Source organism: Thamnophis sirtalis, unplaced genomic scaffold (genome assembly GCF_051295495.1).
Source record: "Thamnophis sirtalis isolate CommonGarterSnake01/CBP01778 unplaced genomic scaffold, rThaSir2_p1.2 scaffold_6, whole genome shotgun sequence".
Lineage (NCBI taxonomy): Eukaryota > Metazoa > Chordata > Lepidosauria > Squamata > Natricidae > Thamnophis > Thamnophis sirtalis.
The window spans coordinates 24,712,796-24,727,330 of NW_028261386.1; the positions used below are offsets into that span (position 1 = coordinate 24,712,796).

The window sequence follows — 14,535 nt, forward strand, 5'->3', positions numbered from 1 at the left end:
AATATCTGAGAGTTTAGAGTCTATTTCCAGACTGTTTTTATTGACTTTTTTATCTGGAAACAGATTACCTCCAGCAAGTGGACTGAGGTAAGTTGGAGGAGCTTTGTAGGAACAATCTCATTTTTTTTCTTGTCTCCTTGCTCACCTAATTTATCTCCCAATTCCACTTTCACCAAAACTGTGTCTTCTTGAAAAGATTAAAGATAACATTCTTCGTGATATTTATCCAGCCTTCAGAGCCCGAATATATAGAACTACATAGTAAAAAAAAATGGCCAACCCAAGTTCCCTGTTATCAGGCAGTGTTCTCCTGTCTGCTGCCCCTTCATCATTGAAAGGAAATGGAGGTGTTCTTCCTCTTGTGGGGGCCCTGAGATTTTCATCCAGTTCGTAAACACCTTCATGTCCTTGTAGGGAACTCAAGGCCAGCTCCGTTTGAAAGAATTGTGTTTTTATTGTGTGTGTAAATTTGGAGGTAGGCAAGAATACCCAAAATTTACATCTCTTACGTTATGATGACATCTCATCTCCGCTGCTGTACGGGGTGGGTGGAGGGGAGGGCAGTGACACCTTGCAGAACTGCCTGTCTTTGCTGTGAATTAATTACCATGTAGTGAGTTGATCAGCTTTCCTCCAGACCAGATTTCGATTTGTGTGCCATCAAGTAGAAAATTAACATGGACACAGGCCAGAAATGTTGCATGCCTGAGCGCACACGGCTGCCAAAGTGCCTGTAGAGGAGAGGAGGGGCATTTCTGGGAACTGATGACATCCAAGCTGGCCAGCCCTTCATAGTAGCCTTTAAAAAGCAAAAGACAAAAGTGGCCTTTGGCAGGACAGAGACCTCGGTCCCCTTCCTTCCACTCATGAGATTGGAAAATCCTTTAAAATAAATAAAGAAATAAAGCTAGGGGAACCTTCACCCATACCAGTCTGCCCTGAAAGAAAGAGGCACAGCTTCATTTCAATCAGGAAAATGTTTTCCTCCATTTTTATTCCATAGGTATAAATTAGGATTATGAACTGATAATAAAGCTGCATTGGGAAATCAGCAGCCTCTCTCTATATTAAATTCTCCAGTGATGTCTGTTTCTGAATCCCTGTTACACCTTCCTATAGGTTCTGTGTAGGAAGCTGCCTGTTGTTTCTCCATCTAGCACAAAATTCTTGGCTTAAATTGCAATGGTTTTCCACCAGCTCAGCAGTAAGGAAAAGGCTTTTCTTGCTTGCTTTGGAGGCATTAAAAGTAAGCAAGGATGGGAAAGTGAGGACAGGTCAAACTAAGCAATTTCCACATCGCATTCTTTTGAATCCTTTTTGTTTTTAATTCAAAAGAAAAAAACAACAAGAAAGTCCAGTAGCCTCCTGGATGACTGAGAATCTCTGTAGACTTGCAGCACATAGTTAAACTTAAGAAAGTCATTAAGAAAATGCTACAACTTTGAATGATGAGGAAAACTTATGAATAATAAGTCTTTCACAGAGACTAGTCATACTGGAATATAATATGTATACTTTTTATAATCACTTATTGTTTGCGTATTGGTCATAAGTAATTGTGGATGGGGGATGCTGCTGTCCCTTTTTTGGATTTCCCAACAGTACCGATTGGCCGGTGAGTAAGAGAATACTGCATTAGGTGAACTTTTAGTTTGACTCAGCAGGACTCTTCATATTCATCTGATCCTTTTTTAAATTGATGAGGTCAGAGGCTGTTTAAGACTTCCTCTATCCAAACCTGCTGATTGACTTCTGAGTTATGGGCACCATTAATTCTCCATTCACCTGAGAGTTTATTGTGTACAATGAGGCTGGCCCTGTTCAGGCAGCCCACAGCTCCGCATTTCCAAAATCTTGTTGAAAAACCATTCCTTGAGATTTGTGCAGTATTCCATAGGCAATTCAAGTGTTACTTTCCATATAAAAGGAATGAAAGCTGATTACAGTTTATACATCCGATGCCAGAGGTGACGTTTGTAAAGCCAGAGGAGATGCTGAGATTTACTACAATCTTGAGAAAGGGTTTTTTTTTTCCTGAGGCAGAAAGATTCACATGAGCTCAATATGACACCAGGAGGAGCTAATGACAGACATGTCATGGTGTAGATTTTGAAATAATAAACTGTCCTTGAATGTTTTACTTTATTATGGCTGAACCTAATGATTAATGTTCTGACAATAATGTTTGGGGGCAGATAAATCTGTCCATTCCATCCTTGTGAAGATTCTAGCTCCTTTGGACTGTAGGTTTTGCTTTCTGCGATTAAAACCAGGCTCAGAACTGTCGCAGACCTTCCAGATGGAGTGATTATATCTCATTGAGCTCCTGCAGAGATGGCAATATTTCATTAATGGCACTTCAGCTCGGCCTCATCCCCAGCTGTATTCCCCCTCCCCAAAAACCCCCACTGTGGGCATCAATGCTTACAAAAGAAACAGAAACAATTTAAAAAATTGGCACACAATTAGATATTTATGTATAACTTATGGCTGCAATTGTTTTTATTAAAAAAACCCAAAAAGGTAAAGGAATCCCTGCGGGTTTTACTCCACTTGTTATTGCTGAGTGTAGGGGATGGTGCTCATCTCCATTTCAAGGCCATTGAGATAGTGCTGTCCGAAGACATTTCCACATGTGAACAGCATGACGCCATCGAGCGCTGCTACCTTCCCATCAAAGTGGTACCTATTTATCTACTCGCATTTGCATACTTTCGAGATGCTAGGTTAGCAGGAGTTGGGGCAAGGAGAGGAGCTCACCCCATCATGTGGCGCTCAGGTTCAAACAGGCTACCGGCTTTCCAGATGAAACTTAAAAATGATCTTTCAATAATTATTAGGGTTTGATTTAAACCAGAGATTGATTTTGTTGTGATTGTGTTTTTGAAGGTTGGATGCTTCTAATATGTTTACATACCATATTTTTCGGAGTATAAGACGTACCTTTCCCCCCCCCCCCCCCCCCGAATAGAGGTTTGAAATCTTATACACTGAATACAGCATTTTTGGCCTCCCAAAACCCTGACCCTTCACAAAAATGGATGTGCAGAGGGTTTGGGAGGCCTTCAAAGTGCTCCTGGGGGCTGGGGAGGGCAAAAACAAGGGGAAAACAGGCCATTTTTTAACTCGTTTTTGCCTCCTCCCAGCCTCCAGGAGCACTTTACAGGTCTCTCAAATTCTCTGCATGCCCCATTTTTCACAAAAAATGAAGCGTTCGGAGGGTTTGGGAGGTCTGCAGAGTGCAAACACTTTTTTAAAAAATTACCTCTTCAAAATCTTGGTGCGTCTTATACTCTGAAAAATTTGGTAGCTTTCCCTCATCATGCATTACTTATGACCAGTGCTCATCAGCAGAGGTTGGTGGTAGGATATGACAATTCACCTTTAAGCAGCATCTGGGCTTTCCTTGTTTTGGGGTTAGGAACTGAACCTCATCTTTTAGTGATTACATATGTGCCTTTGCTGGTTCTAAAAGTGATAGAAAATTTTCCTATCCTTAATTAGGACTAATCCTCAAAATCAAAAAAACAGACTCTATCCTCAACATGGTTCTAGTTAGAAACAAAAAATAAAGGAGAGAGGAATTTATGTGCCATATAAATGAATAAGTCCATTATTAAATCCATATGCAAAAGATAATTCTCAGTGGGCTACGGGGAGGCTGTGCTTCAGAAATTAAAAACTTGGATACACCTGGCTTATTCATCACATTGTTTAGTAGGCGACTTGGAGTTACTCACTGTCTCTCTACCTAATTTTAATGTTATAGCGTGGGATGGAAAATGAAAGCTAGCCATGAAAACCAACTTACACTTTATAAGTTGAAGCACAAGTACATACACAGTGGCTACTTATGTGTATCTTTTTCTTCAGTTGATCAGACTAGGAAATCAAAGTCATATAGGCTAACACTTCTTTTAACATAAGGTTATAATGTTGCAGCAGATTTGAGGTTTGCAATCTACTTACGAAAGACCAGGACTCGAGACCACGAAGGTGCGAGAGAAACAGGTTTCTTTGATGCATCGAGTTCAGCATGCTCACACACCAAAATCTGAACTGCCTGGGCTCTGCCCAGGATGCTACTTTTATGCCGTGTTCCACACTGTGCATTCTCAAGGCGTTTCCATACACGAGACAAACATGACATTTCAAAAAGGAGAAGTTCACTTTGGAATGTTACCGAGAAGTACATAGGAAAAATACAAAAAGAGAAGTTCCTATAATGTCTTAAGCTGTCAGCTGTTTTACCTCTGTTCTATCTGACACCCACGCCTGGCTTCCTGTGCCCCTCCTTTACAGGGTCTTGCCACACTGTTCAGCCCTATTTTTAATACTTATGAGGAAGTTGGAGAGAAAGTTCACTCAAGCTACAAGTCAAAGTTGGAACTCCAGGGCACTAGAATGAAAAGCCAAGCTAATATGAATTTATAAGGTCCATTCTATTAAGACCACCTAACCTGGCCAGCCACTGGTGGGTTTACCTGTGCACCTGCTCCTGCATCAATAATAACAGAATCTTGCAAGTGTGGATGTTTCCCTCCTCCATTTTTCTACATGAGGAGTTCATTTCAGATGCTTTCTCAGGTTACAATTCTGCCCCAAACTCGGGTTTCTTTTATCTGATCATTTTCAGCTCTTCCTACTGTTCCTCAAGGTAGTTTCTTCTATTCATTACAAGGGAATATATTAACTGTATTTCATTTAAATAAAGTGCAATTGTATTCAAGGGCCTCTGCAGTGGTGGTAAACAAAATCAAGATGGCAGCTGTGATCCACCCCTTCCTTTTGTAAATCATGAATGAAAAACGCATAAAGAAGCAAAGCTTTTGTCATGTAGCCACAGTTGCCTTCTTGACAATTTCAATCCCCTGCCTTTGGTTTTTTTTAAAAAATATTTTTGTCCTGATTATATTCTGCCTCCAGTTTGGAATATAGCTCTTAAGGCTCTTGCCATGCTGGCTGAGGCTTCTAGAAGCTATAGTCTAAAATATTTAGAAAGCATCAGGTTGCTAATTCTGACCTAAGAATTTGCATCAGCTTTGTTTCAAACTCATTCAACAAGCTGAAAAGGGAAGGGGGAGATAGCTGGGAATAATTGATTACAGGACCAGCCTTGAAGAGAAAATGATAGTGTTTTGTTTATTGCCACTTGCAAGCCCCATTTAAAATCATTTCAAAGTATAACAAGTGACGGACAGCCCATCCTAAATTGTATCATTTGCCTCTCCAAAGCCTGTGGGTGGCAACCCTGTATTTAGTTATGAGTGCCAGCAACCACCAGAAGCAGCCACTTGCCAGAGGCAACCACAAACTTGTAACAGGCAGAACAAGAGCAAGGAAATAGAAATTGCCAAAGAGCTAAATACCAACTCCATCTTTTCTCCAGGAAGAGTTTGTGGCAGTGCTATTATGGGGCAATATAAGAACATAGAGAATTTGCTGACTTACCCATCCTCCAGTATTATGTATACATCGTCTGCTAGAAATACCTTTCCGCATTCCATATAGAACTAACATATTCCATGTTTTAATGTTTGCTGATAATTGGTAATTGTTTTGTGAATGACCAGATACTCTTCAATATCTTCATCAATGATTTAGAAAAGGTGATAAGAAAGAGAACTCATCAAATTTACAGTCAACACCAAGCTGGCAGGAATAGCTAATACTCCAGAACCGTGCTGGCGAACTATGGTATGCATACCACAGGTGGCATGCGGAGCCATATTTGCTGGCACGTGAAAGGTCAGCATGCGCACCCCGGCCAACTGATTTTCGGTCTTCCAGAGGGCTGGAGGGGCTGTTTTCACTTTTCCCAGACTTCAGGAAAGCCTCCAGAGCCTGGGGCGGGCAAAAAACGGGCCCAATGAGCCAACTGCACCCCCCATGAGGGTGTGTGTGTGTGCGTGCATGCGCAGGGGGGTGTCGCACACGCATGTGGAGATGTGCATGGTGCATTGAATTGTGGGTATGGGCATGCAGACAATTTTGGCACACCTTTATAAAAAGGTTCTCCATCACTGCTCCAGAAGATAGGCTCAAGATACAGAAGGAACTTGACATATTGGAACACTGGGCTCTATCTAACAACATGAAATTCAGTGACAAAAAAAAGGAAAGTTCTGCATTTAGGCAAGAAAAACCAATGCACAGGTATAGAATAGGTGATACTTGGCTCAATAGTAGTAACTGCAAAATGAATTTTGGAGTCCTAGTGGGCAATCACTTAAAAATGAGCCAGTAGTGTGCTGCAGCTGACCAAAAAGCCGATGCGGCCCTAGGCTGCATTAACAGAGCGATAGATTCAAGATCATGTGATGTGTTACTACCACTTTATAATACCTTGGTAAGATCACACTTGGAATATTGCATCTAGTTTTGGTTGCCACAATATAAAAAAGATGTTGAGACTTTACAAAGCCTGCAGAGAAGAGCATCAAAGATATTTAGGAAATTGGAGGCTAAAACATACAAGGAACAGTTGCAGGAATTGGGTATGTCTAGTTTAATGACAGACATGGAATGATATAATAGCAATATTCCAATATCTAAGGGACTGCCACAAAGAAGAGAGGGTCACCTATACATTTCCAAAGCATCTGAAGACAGGACAAGAAGCAACAGATGGAGACTAATCAAGGAGAGAACCAACCTAGGAGAAATTTCTTGACAGAACAATTAATCAATAGAATGATTTGCCTCTAGAAGTTGTGGGTGCTCCAACACTATAAGAAGAGATTTGGCAAATCTTTGTCTGAAATGGTGTAGTAGGGTTTCCTGCTTGAGTAGGAGGTTGAACTAGAAGATCTCCAAAGTCCTTACCAATTCTGTCATCTTATTCAGTATTAATAAGCTTATCTGTATTGCCTGTGTTTCATTTCCTATTCCCCAGTATAATATTTCAAGTGTCTGATAAAATAGTTCCTGGTCCACCAAAAATATTATCATATTATCCTTTGCAACTAGGCAAATAAGAGGCTCTGTATAGTGTTCCAGTTTATGTGTGTATGCAGAGGTGGGCTTCACATAATTTAACAACCAGTTCCCCTCGTGCAGAGCCAAAAATGTGAACACATCCATGCTTTGCTCGTGCGTGCGCCTTCCACACTTGCTTACGGCTTCAAACACACTGCGATTTCATACACGCGGCTTCCAGCACACCTCCTTGGGCAGCCGCAGTGAGTCGAGTGGGCGATACACGGAAATCAGCTGGGCTGCATGGGCAGGGCGAGCAAGCCAGAGAGAGAGAGATATATAGGACAGGATAGCAGCAGGGCAGGTAGGCAGGCTCAGCCGGTGGTCAGAACTAACGGTTCACCCGAACCGGCAGCAGCTCACCTCTGTGTTGGGTATGAGTATGTCTAGTTTAATGAAAAGAAGGGCTAGGGGAGACATGATAGCAGTGTTCCAATATCTCAAGGGTTGCCACAAAGAAGAGGGAGTCAAACTATTCTCCAAAGCACCTGAGGGTAGGACAAGAGGCAATGGATAGAAACTAATCAAGGAGAGAAGCAACTTAGAACTGAGGAGAAAGTTCCTCGCAGTTAGAACAATTAATCAGTGGAACAACTTGCCTCCAGAAGTTGTGAATGCCCCAACAGTGGAAGTTTTAAAGAAGATGTTGGATAGCCATTTGTCTGAAATGGTATATGGTTTCCTGCCTAAGCAGGGGGTTGGAATTAAAGACCTCCAAGGTCCCTTCCAACTCTGTTATTCTGTTCTGTTCTGTGAGTATGTAGTTATCCTACATATCAGTCAGAAGTAAAAGTGAAGTGATTCTATGTTCACCTTTCTTATTTTAAAAAGTACCGTATTTTTCAGAGTATAAGACGCACTGGAGGATAAGACGCACCAAGGTTTTGAAGAGGCAAATTTTTTAAAAAAAGTTTTTGCGGTGTGCAAACCTCTCAAAAACAGCCCGTGTTTTGCGAAAACAAGCCTGTGGTTTTTTTTTAAAGGCATGAATAGCCTTTAGGAAGCTTGTACAGTGCTTCTTGGGGGTGGGGGGTGGGGCAAAACAAGCAAAAAAATGCCTGTTTTTTGCAAAAACAGGCACGTTTTTTGTCAAAAAAATTGCATGCATAGCCTTTATGAAGCTTATAGAGTGCTCCTGGGGGCTGGCGGGGGGGAGCAAAATTGAGCAAAACAATGGCCCGTTTTCTGCTCTCCCCAGCCCTCAAGAGCTCTCTGAAAGCCTTCTACAGGCTCTGCATGGCCATTTTGGTGAAGGGGGCGGGGCTTTGGGAGGCAAAAAATGTTGTATTCAGTGTATAAGACACACCCAGATTTTCAGCCTCTTTTTTCTTCTTTCTTCTTTCTTTCTTTATTAATATTTATAGGCCGCCCTTTTCCCTAAGGGGACTCAGGGCGGCTTACATAAAATAAGGAAGGGAGGGTACAGACAATAGACACAAACAATACATAGAAGTAAAATAGTAAGCAACATTCATTCATCATTCGGGTGGGGACAAATTATCTTTATCCCCAGGCCTGACGGGCTAGCCAGGTCTTAAGGGCTGTGCGGAAGGTCTGGACGGTGGTGAGGGTACGAATCTCCACGGGGAGATCGTTCCAAAGGGTCGGAGCTACTACTGAAAAGGCTCTCCTCCGTGTAGTTGCCAGTCGGCAGATGGAACTCGGAGGAGGCCTAATCTATGCAATCTAATTGGTCGCAGGGAGGTAATTGGCAGGAGGCGGTCTCTCAAGTTTTTTGAGGGAAAATGGTGCATGTTATACTCTGAAAAATACTGTATATATTTCAGAACTTATAAATCATATCTTTTATGTATATATGATTTAGAATTTTCGTACTTGATCTTCTGGATTGGCGAGAACCTGATGTTAAAAAAAAGAATACGATTTTCATAAAGCCCACACATTATTCAAAATAATGGAACATATAGGCCAGCCATCTTTCAGAAAAATCTATAGCTCGCACACATCTATTTCCTTGTTTTTATTCGGCACCTTCAACCCCTCATTGAATCACTGATTAAGAACTTTATTTTCCAGCAGCAAAATAGGAGATATGCTAATGGGTTCTCTTTGTCTCCACAAGATACATTGGAGGAAACCATATGCTCTGGGTTATAGTTCCTCATCTGGAAAAAAAAAGCTTTAGTTCAGTTTAATAATCATAAACGCAAATAAAAAGATCACTTGACTGTCAACAATATTATTATGTAGCAAATGTCACAGAATAGTCATGAACGTTTTAGTTAATCGTGTGGAAAGCCTGGTCACGGAATAACTAAAAAGCTCTGCAGCTGAAATGGAGGATTGGTTTAAGTCAAAGATTTGCAGCCCATCAAGAGCCACATTCCCTTGAATAACGTGATAGAAGTGTATTGGGGAGGGAGCCTCTCTGGCACCCACTTTTTCCTCCTCATAACATCTCAGCAGACAAAGGACAGGTCACTCTTATCAGTAATTTGAGCTTGCATAAGATTTTTGATGATTAAGCCTCAAGCTGAATGAAATCAGCCCAAGGGCTGCAAGGTTTCCCATCTCTGGTATCAATGGAAGAACATGGTGCTCTAAAGAAAAAAAACAGGGTCCCCTGTAATGTGGGAAATGGGGATGAATAACCTGAGGACTGAAACATGGGGCAATATGAAGCAAACTTAATTGGTGTCATGTGCAGATGGTAGCGAAGAAGACATGCAGATGCAATAGCAATAGCAATAGCAGTTAGACTTATATACCGCTTCATAGGGCTTTCAACCCTCTCTAAGCGGTTTACAGAGTCAGCATATCGCCCCCAACAACAATCCAGGTCCTCATTTCACCCACCTCGGAAGGATGGAAGGCTGAGTAAACCCTGAGCCGGTGAGATTTGAACCGTTGAACTGCAGATAGCAGTCAGCTGAATTGGCCTGCAGTACTGCACCCTAACCACTGCGCCACCTCCGCTCTATGTTATTTCAAAGGAAACATACTTTGCTGCCGATAATAGATATAATAGGGGTAGTTTGAAATATGTGTTTCAATGCATCTTCCAGTCAGACTGGCTATTTGCATATTCTTCTCCGCAAGTTGTTTTTTGAACTACGTCTTTTTTTTTCCCTTGCAGGTGTGGGTACCAGAGATTACTACAGGAAGATTGGCTATGGACTAGAAGGGCCCTATATGGTGAAAAGACTGGACTGAAATTTAGCGAAGAACACCTGAGGCTTTGCATTTGCACATTAAGGCCCAGAGCAGAATGGAGATGCCATGGCCCTACTTCAAACATTGTGTGAACTAGCCAAACAAGGTCCATTTAGATCACTTGATCTCAAAGAGTGGATTCTCTTTTGAGTATCACATTCAAATCCATCCAATGAATTTTGTTGGCTCTTCTATAAGGCAAAAAAAAAAGAGTTGACCATTATTTCATTTCTCTGATTATCATTTACGAAGGGGTAACAGCCTGGAAACCTTCAGGGTTTCAGATCTATGGTATCATAAGGCAGGGGTGTCAAACCTGCGGCCAGATGTGTCACATGATGGACATGCTAACTCCCATTTTAGCAAAGGGGGGGAAAGTCGTGATATGTCATGTGATGACAACGTGACACCACGAGTTTGACACCCCATCATAAGGTGTCTGCAACGTAGACCTTTTTATATCAGCTGCAGCTATTTTTAACAGCGTTGGGCTTTCTTTTGGTTTAGTCTAATGTTAAGTGACAATTGCCTCGTGTGCAAGATTAAACTTGCCACTTTTAGTATCTGCCGTGTTAGCCTGACCTTCAGTTGTTTACTTGATAGCCTCAGAGTATATCTGGCTTTACAGATAAAGTTTATACTCCTACTTGCAGATACACAAGAGAAAAGGCATTATTTCTTCTATAAAGTAAAATTGCTCCTGCCAATTAAATACAGGTTTTTACATTCACTGCGTATTTATGTTGACATCTGTATCCCTCCACTTTATTATCTACGTACCAGTGTGGTTCACAAAAGCTTAAGACCACCATGCTGCATTAAACCATAGAGTCATTAAAATGAATTTACAATCCAGCAGAGGGGATCATAGAGAAACAGTCTATTAGCCTCTAGACAAGATGAGTGGCATACAAATAATATTAAAAATCTTTTCAGAATCAAGGTGGATTTATCTTAATGAAGAGAAATTACTGTAAACTATTCAAAAATTCAACTTTGAGTCAATATTCTAAAATCATACAGTTTCAGATTTTCACTGCTTTTTTGCTTTGGCTAGGATGCAATTTGCGATACACTTAGTGAAGCTAGAATTTTGTACCGGGTTACAAGTGAAGCAAAATTTTATGGCAGGTTTAGTAAGACACCCCCACCCCCAAAAATTTACATGCAGGGTTTGAGTTTAGTCCTTGGCAGTATCTCCAATCTGAAGGACCTCAGATCAAGAGACTGGGAAAGGCCTCTCTGTTAAGGCCTTGGAAGCGGTTCCACCACAAAACCGCGGTAGACTAAAGCGCGCTCGACGAAAGCACGTACGTGACGTCATCACAGCGCGACGAAAACAGCACGCTGTGAGCAGTAAATTTAAAATTAACGCGAAAACCTTACCCTAACCCCCCTAAACCTAACCCTAAGCCTAACCCTAAACCTAACCCTTAACCTAACGCTAAACCTAACGCTAACCCTTAACCTAACCCTAAACCTAACCCTAACGCTTAACGTAACCCTAACCCTAATCCTTAACCTAACCCTAAACCTAACCCTTACCTTTATGTGAATCGGCTTGCTTTAATTTAATTTTAATTTAATTTATTTTTAATTTTATTTGTCGCGCTGCTGATGACGTCACGTACGCCCTTTCGTCGGGCACGCTTTAGTCGACCGCGGCTTGGAAGCCACAGTGATATTGCAAGCGACATTTCTATCATCCTGTTGTCCTCCAGTTATGATGCAACCATATCTCCCAGAATTACTGTGGAATATCTGGTTGGGATATTGGACACAGTGGACCAAAGATCTAATTTTCTCTTGGATACTATCAGATGTGTCCAGACTCAACCTGCCATATCTGTGGGTACCTGGCACTGGAGCAAGCCTTTTTCAGGGACTCAAGTATCTCCATTGGGATCTTTCTAGTAACTCCAGTAAATTGAGTTTTATTATATATTTACTCAGTAAAGTGAGTAAAAATACTAGGGTCATTCTAAGAACTCCAGTGAAGATACTGAAAGAAACTGAAACCCCCACCACCATGCTACTTCTTGCTTCTTACATTGTATTCACAACGTGAATACTATAAACCTTTTCTACAAGGTGCAGTTGCCTGCAGAATGATTTTAGCTAATAAAGTTTTAAAGAATTGCTGTGATTACATGCAAATCCTGAAATTCTTATAATCCCACTTCCAAAGTGCTGATTGCAAAAGCAGTTAATGCCTTTCTCTTCCCAGCTATCCATAAAACAACCCCAGTAGGAAGCAGAGGCTTCAGTAGGACCAACAAAGATTGGAGAAAATTAAAGCATGCCTGAACCAGCCAAATAGCTCTCAACTTTTCAAAATCCCAGCAATGACTAGTCTTCTGTCAGCCTTGGAGCAAGGCACAGGGCACCTGCTTGTGTAATTTAAAGCGCCACCTGCCAGGTTTCATAAAAAGCTGCAACAAGAAGTGTTTTCTTCTAGCTGTGTATGATTTGCCTCACAGGGCTGAGAATGAAACAATTCCTGATTGGCCACTTCTTACAATTTCTGCTTTTTCTTTTTCTTTTAGTCTGTGCTAAGCAGGGTAGTCTGTAGCATAGAGTCAAAATAATGGCCTTTAAAACTGCACCTTAATTTTTAAAAAAAATACAGATGAGAGATTCAGAACTGAGTGAGCAGTGTGTCAGGGTTCCAAATAGCATCCAAAATTAAATCAAGTCCAAGGCAAAGTATTGCTCAAAAGTTCCAATTTATTAAGAGAGTCATGTTGGCACATCTGGGAAAACCCGAATCTGAAAGCTTCCCGGTTTTCCCCACCCAGTTGAAAGTTCATGCTCTTGCCCCCACACCCACAAGTCCATCATATGGTCCAATCTTCCACTGCCATGCTGGCAGTTCTGCTCATTCAGTTCCGGTCAGGTGCAGAGACAAAGGATGACCTTGGCTTTCTAGAAAGGAATTTTGTTGTGGCTACATAGCATCTACTCCGTACAATCCCCCCTTCCATTTTCCCACAATAGAAAAGACATAGTAGAATAATAGAAAGTGTAGCAGGGCAAGGATCAAAGAGGAATATGACTCTTAGGAACATGACATAGAGCAGGAAATGTTTAAATTTGGCCTGCAAAAAGTGGGTAGACCAAGACCCCAAGGTTATGAAAATTCAGATCCCCTCAGGTAGCTGCGCTGCCTGCCAGGCCAAAACTTCTTGGGATACTGCTGTTCTTTAATTAAATGCTTGGCATGTCTTTCTTTGTACAGTGTACAGATATTGTTTATTTATATTATACATTTTAAGTGCTATTCTGTTTCCAGGTCTCCTTTCCTGAAGAAAGTTAGTTCTGACAGGATTATACTCATCAAAGGGCTCGGGATGAGATCTAGAGGGATAGAGCAGATACGTAAGGTCTATCCTCTCATTATAAATAAGAAAAAGAAGAGCTTTAGAATTTCATTAGGGCTGAAGTTGCAATTCCACTGCTTCCTATTGTTACTCTTCTTCCTCCCTACATTTTAAGGCATTACATACACACTTCCAGGACTGTCCTGTAGTTGTATGTAGTGGGCTGATGAGGTCTTGGCTTTAGTTTACAATGTCCTTCTGAAGCTTGAAAGGGAAACTAGTTCCAGTTACCTCTTTCTGAATGTTTGGAACTACTAGCAGTTTAGATTTACAACATTCACCTTTTCTATTGGCTCCCTAGCTTTTCTGCAACATCTTACTAAGGTTCTATTGTGCCTGATCTGTTGACTTTAATTTGGCTTTGATGGGAGAAGTTATATGGACACGTTTGGTGGTCGGATTTTACACATTAAAGATTTTGATTGTTTCGATGGATCTGGATAATTTGTCAAAGGCAAAAGTAAACAGGCAACTGTTCTGACCTAGGCTTCTTGAGAAAGCATAAATCACTTAGTCCCAAAAACCTTCTTTTATTTATATGGCTGTAAATTATGGTCATTAATAGTCCACAAGGTTTCACAAACAGTCTGTGAAGGTTCCGACAGATGTCTGCTCGAATTGCCACAGTCTTTCAGGTGAATGTTGATAAGCACCCACCTTATCTCCTTGGAATGTTGCCAGAGACCTAATTGCCAAATGCAGAGCAAGGCCAAACTTAGCAGAGAATTAAACAGAATTTTTCAAAGCTTGAACTGACCAGATGAACTATTTGCTTCCTGAAAAAGCTTATGTCTCGTTTGCTCCTCTTTTATGTCTTATAGGAGGGGCCAATTATTTCTAAGCCTTACTCCCAAGTTGACCCTGTTTTCTTAATTGTTCTTGCCTTCTGGCAGCTCTGCGCATGCGCACACTGAGAACAGGCTCCCGCTGTTCTTCTGCCTCACTGATGTCAGATTCTGGAGGCAGCAAATAATTACCAGATGGCCTTGGTTCCCGCTATGCC

At 41.4% G+C, this 14,535-nt stretch overlaps 1 protein-coding gene across 1 annotated transcript in view; it reads left to right on the forward strand.

The window, feature by feature from the left end:
- Positions 1-10,882, forward strand: part of ELP3 (elongator acetyltransferase complex subunit 3) — a 102,401-nt gene extending 91,519 nt beyond the window's left edge. The window contains exon 15 of the mRNA XM_087717439.1: positions 10,076-10,882. Within this exon, the coding sequence (XP_087573565.1) occupies positions 10,076-10,152 (77 nt within the window). The 3' untranslated portion in view covers positions 10,153-10,882. The remainder of the gene's footprint in view (positions 1-10,075) is intronic.
- Positions 10,883-14,535: the final 3,653 nt, after the last annotated feature.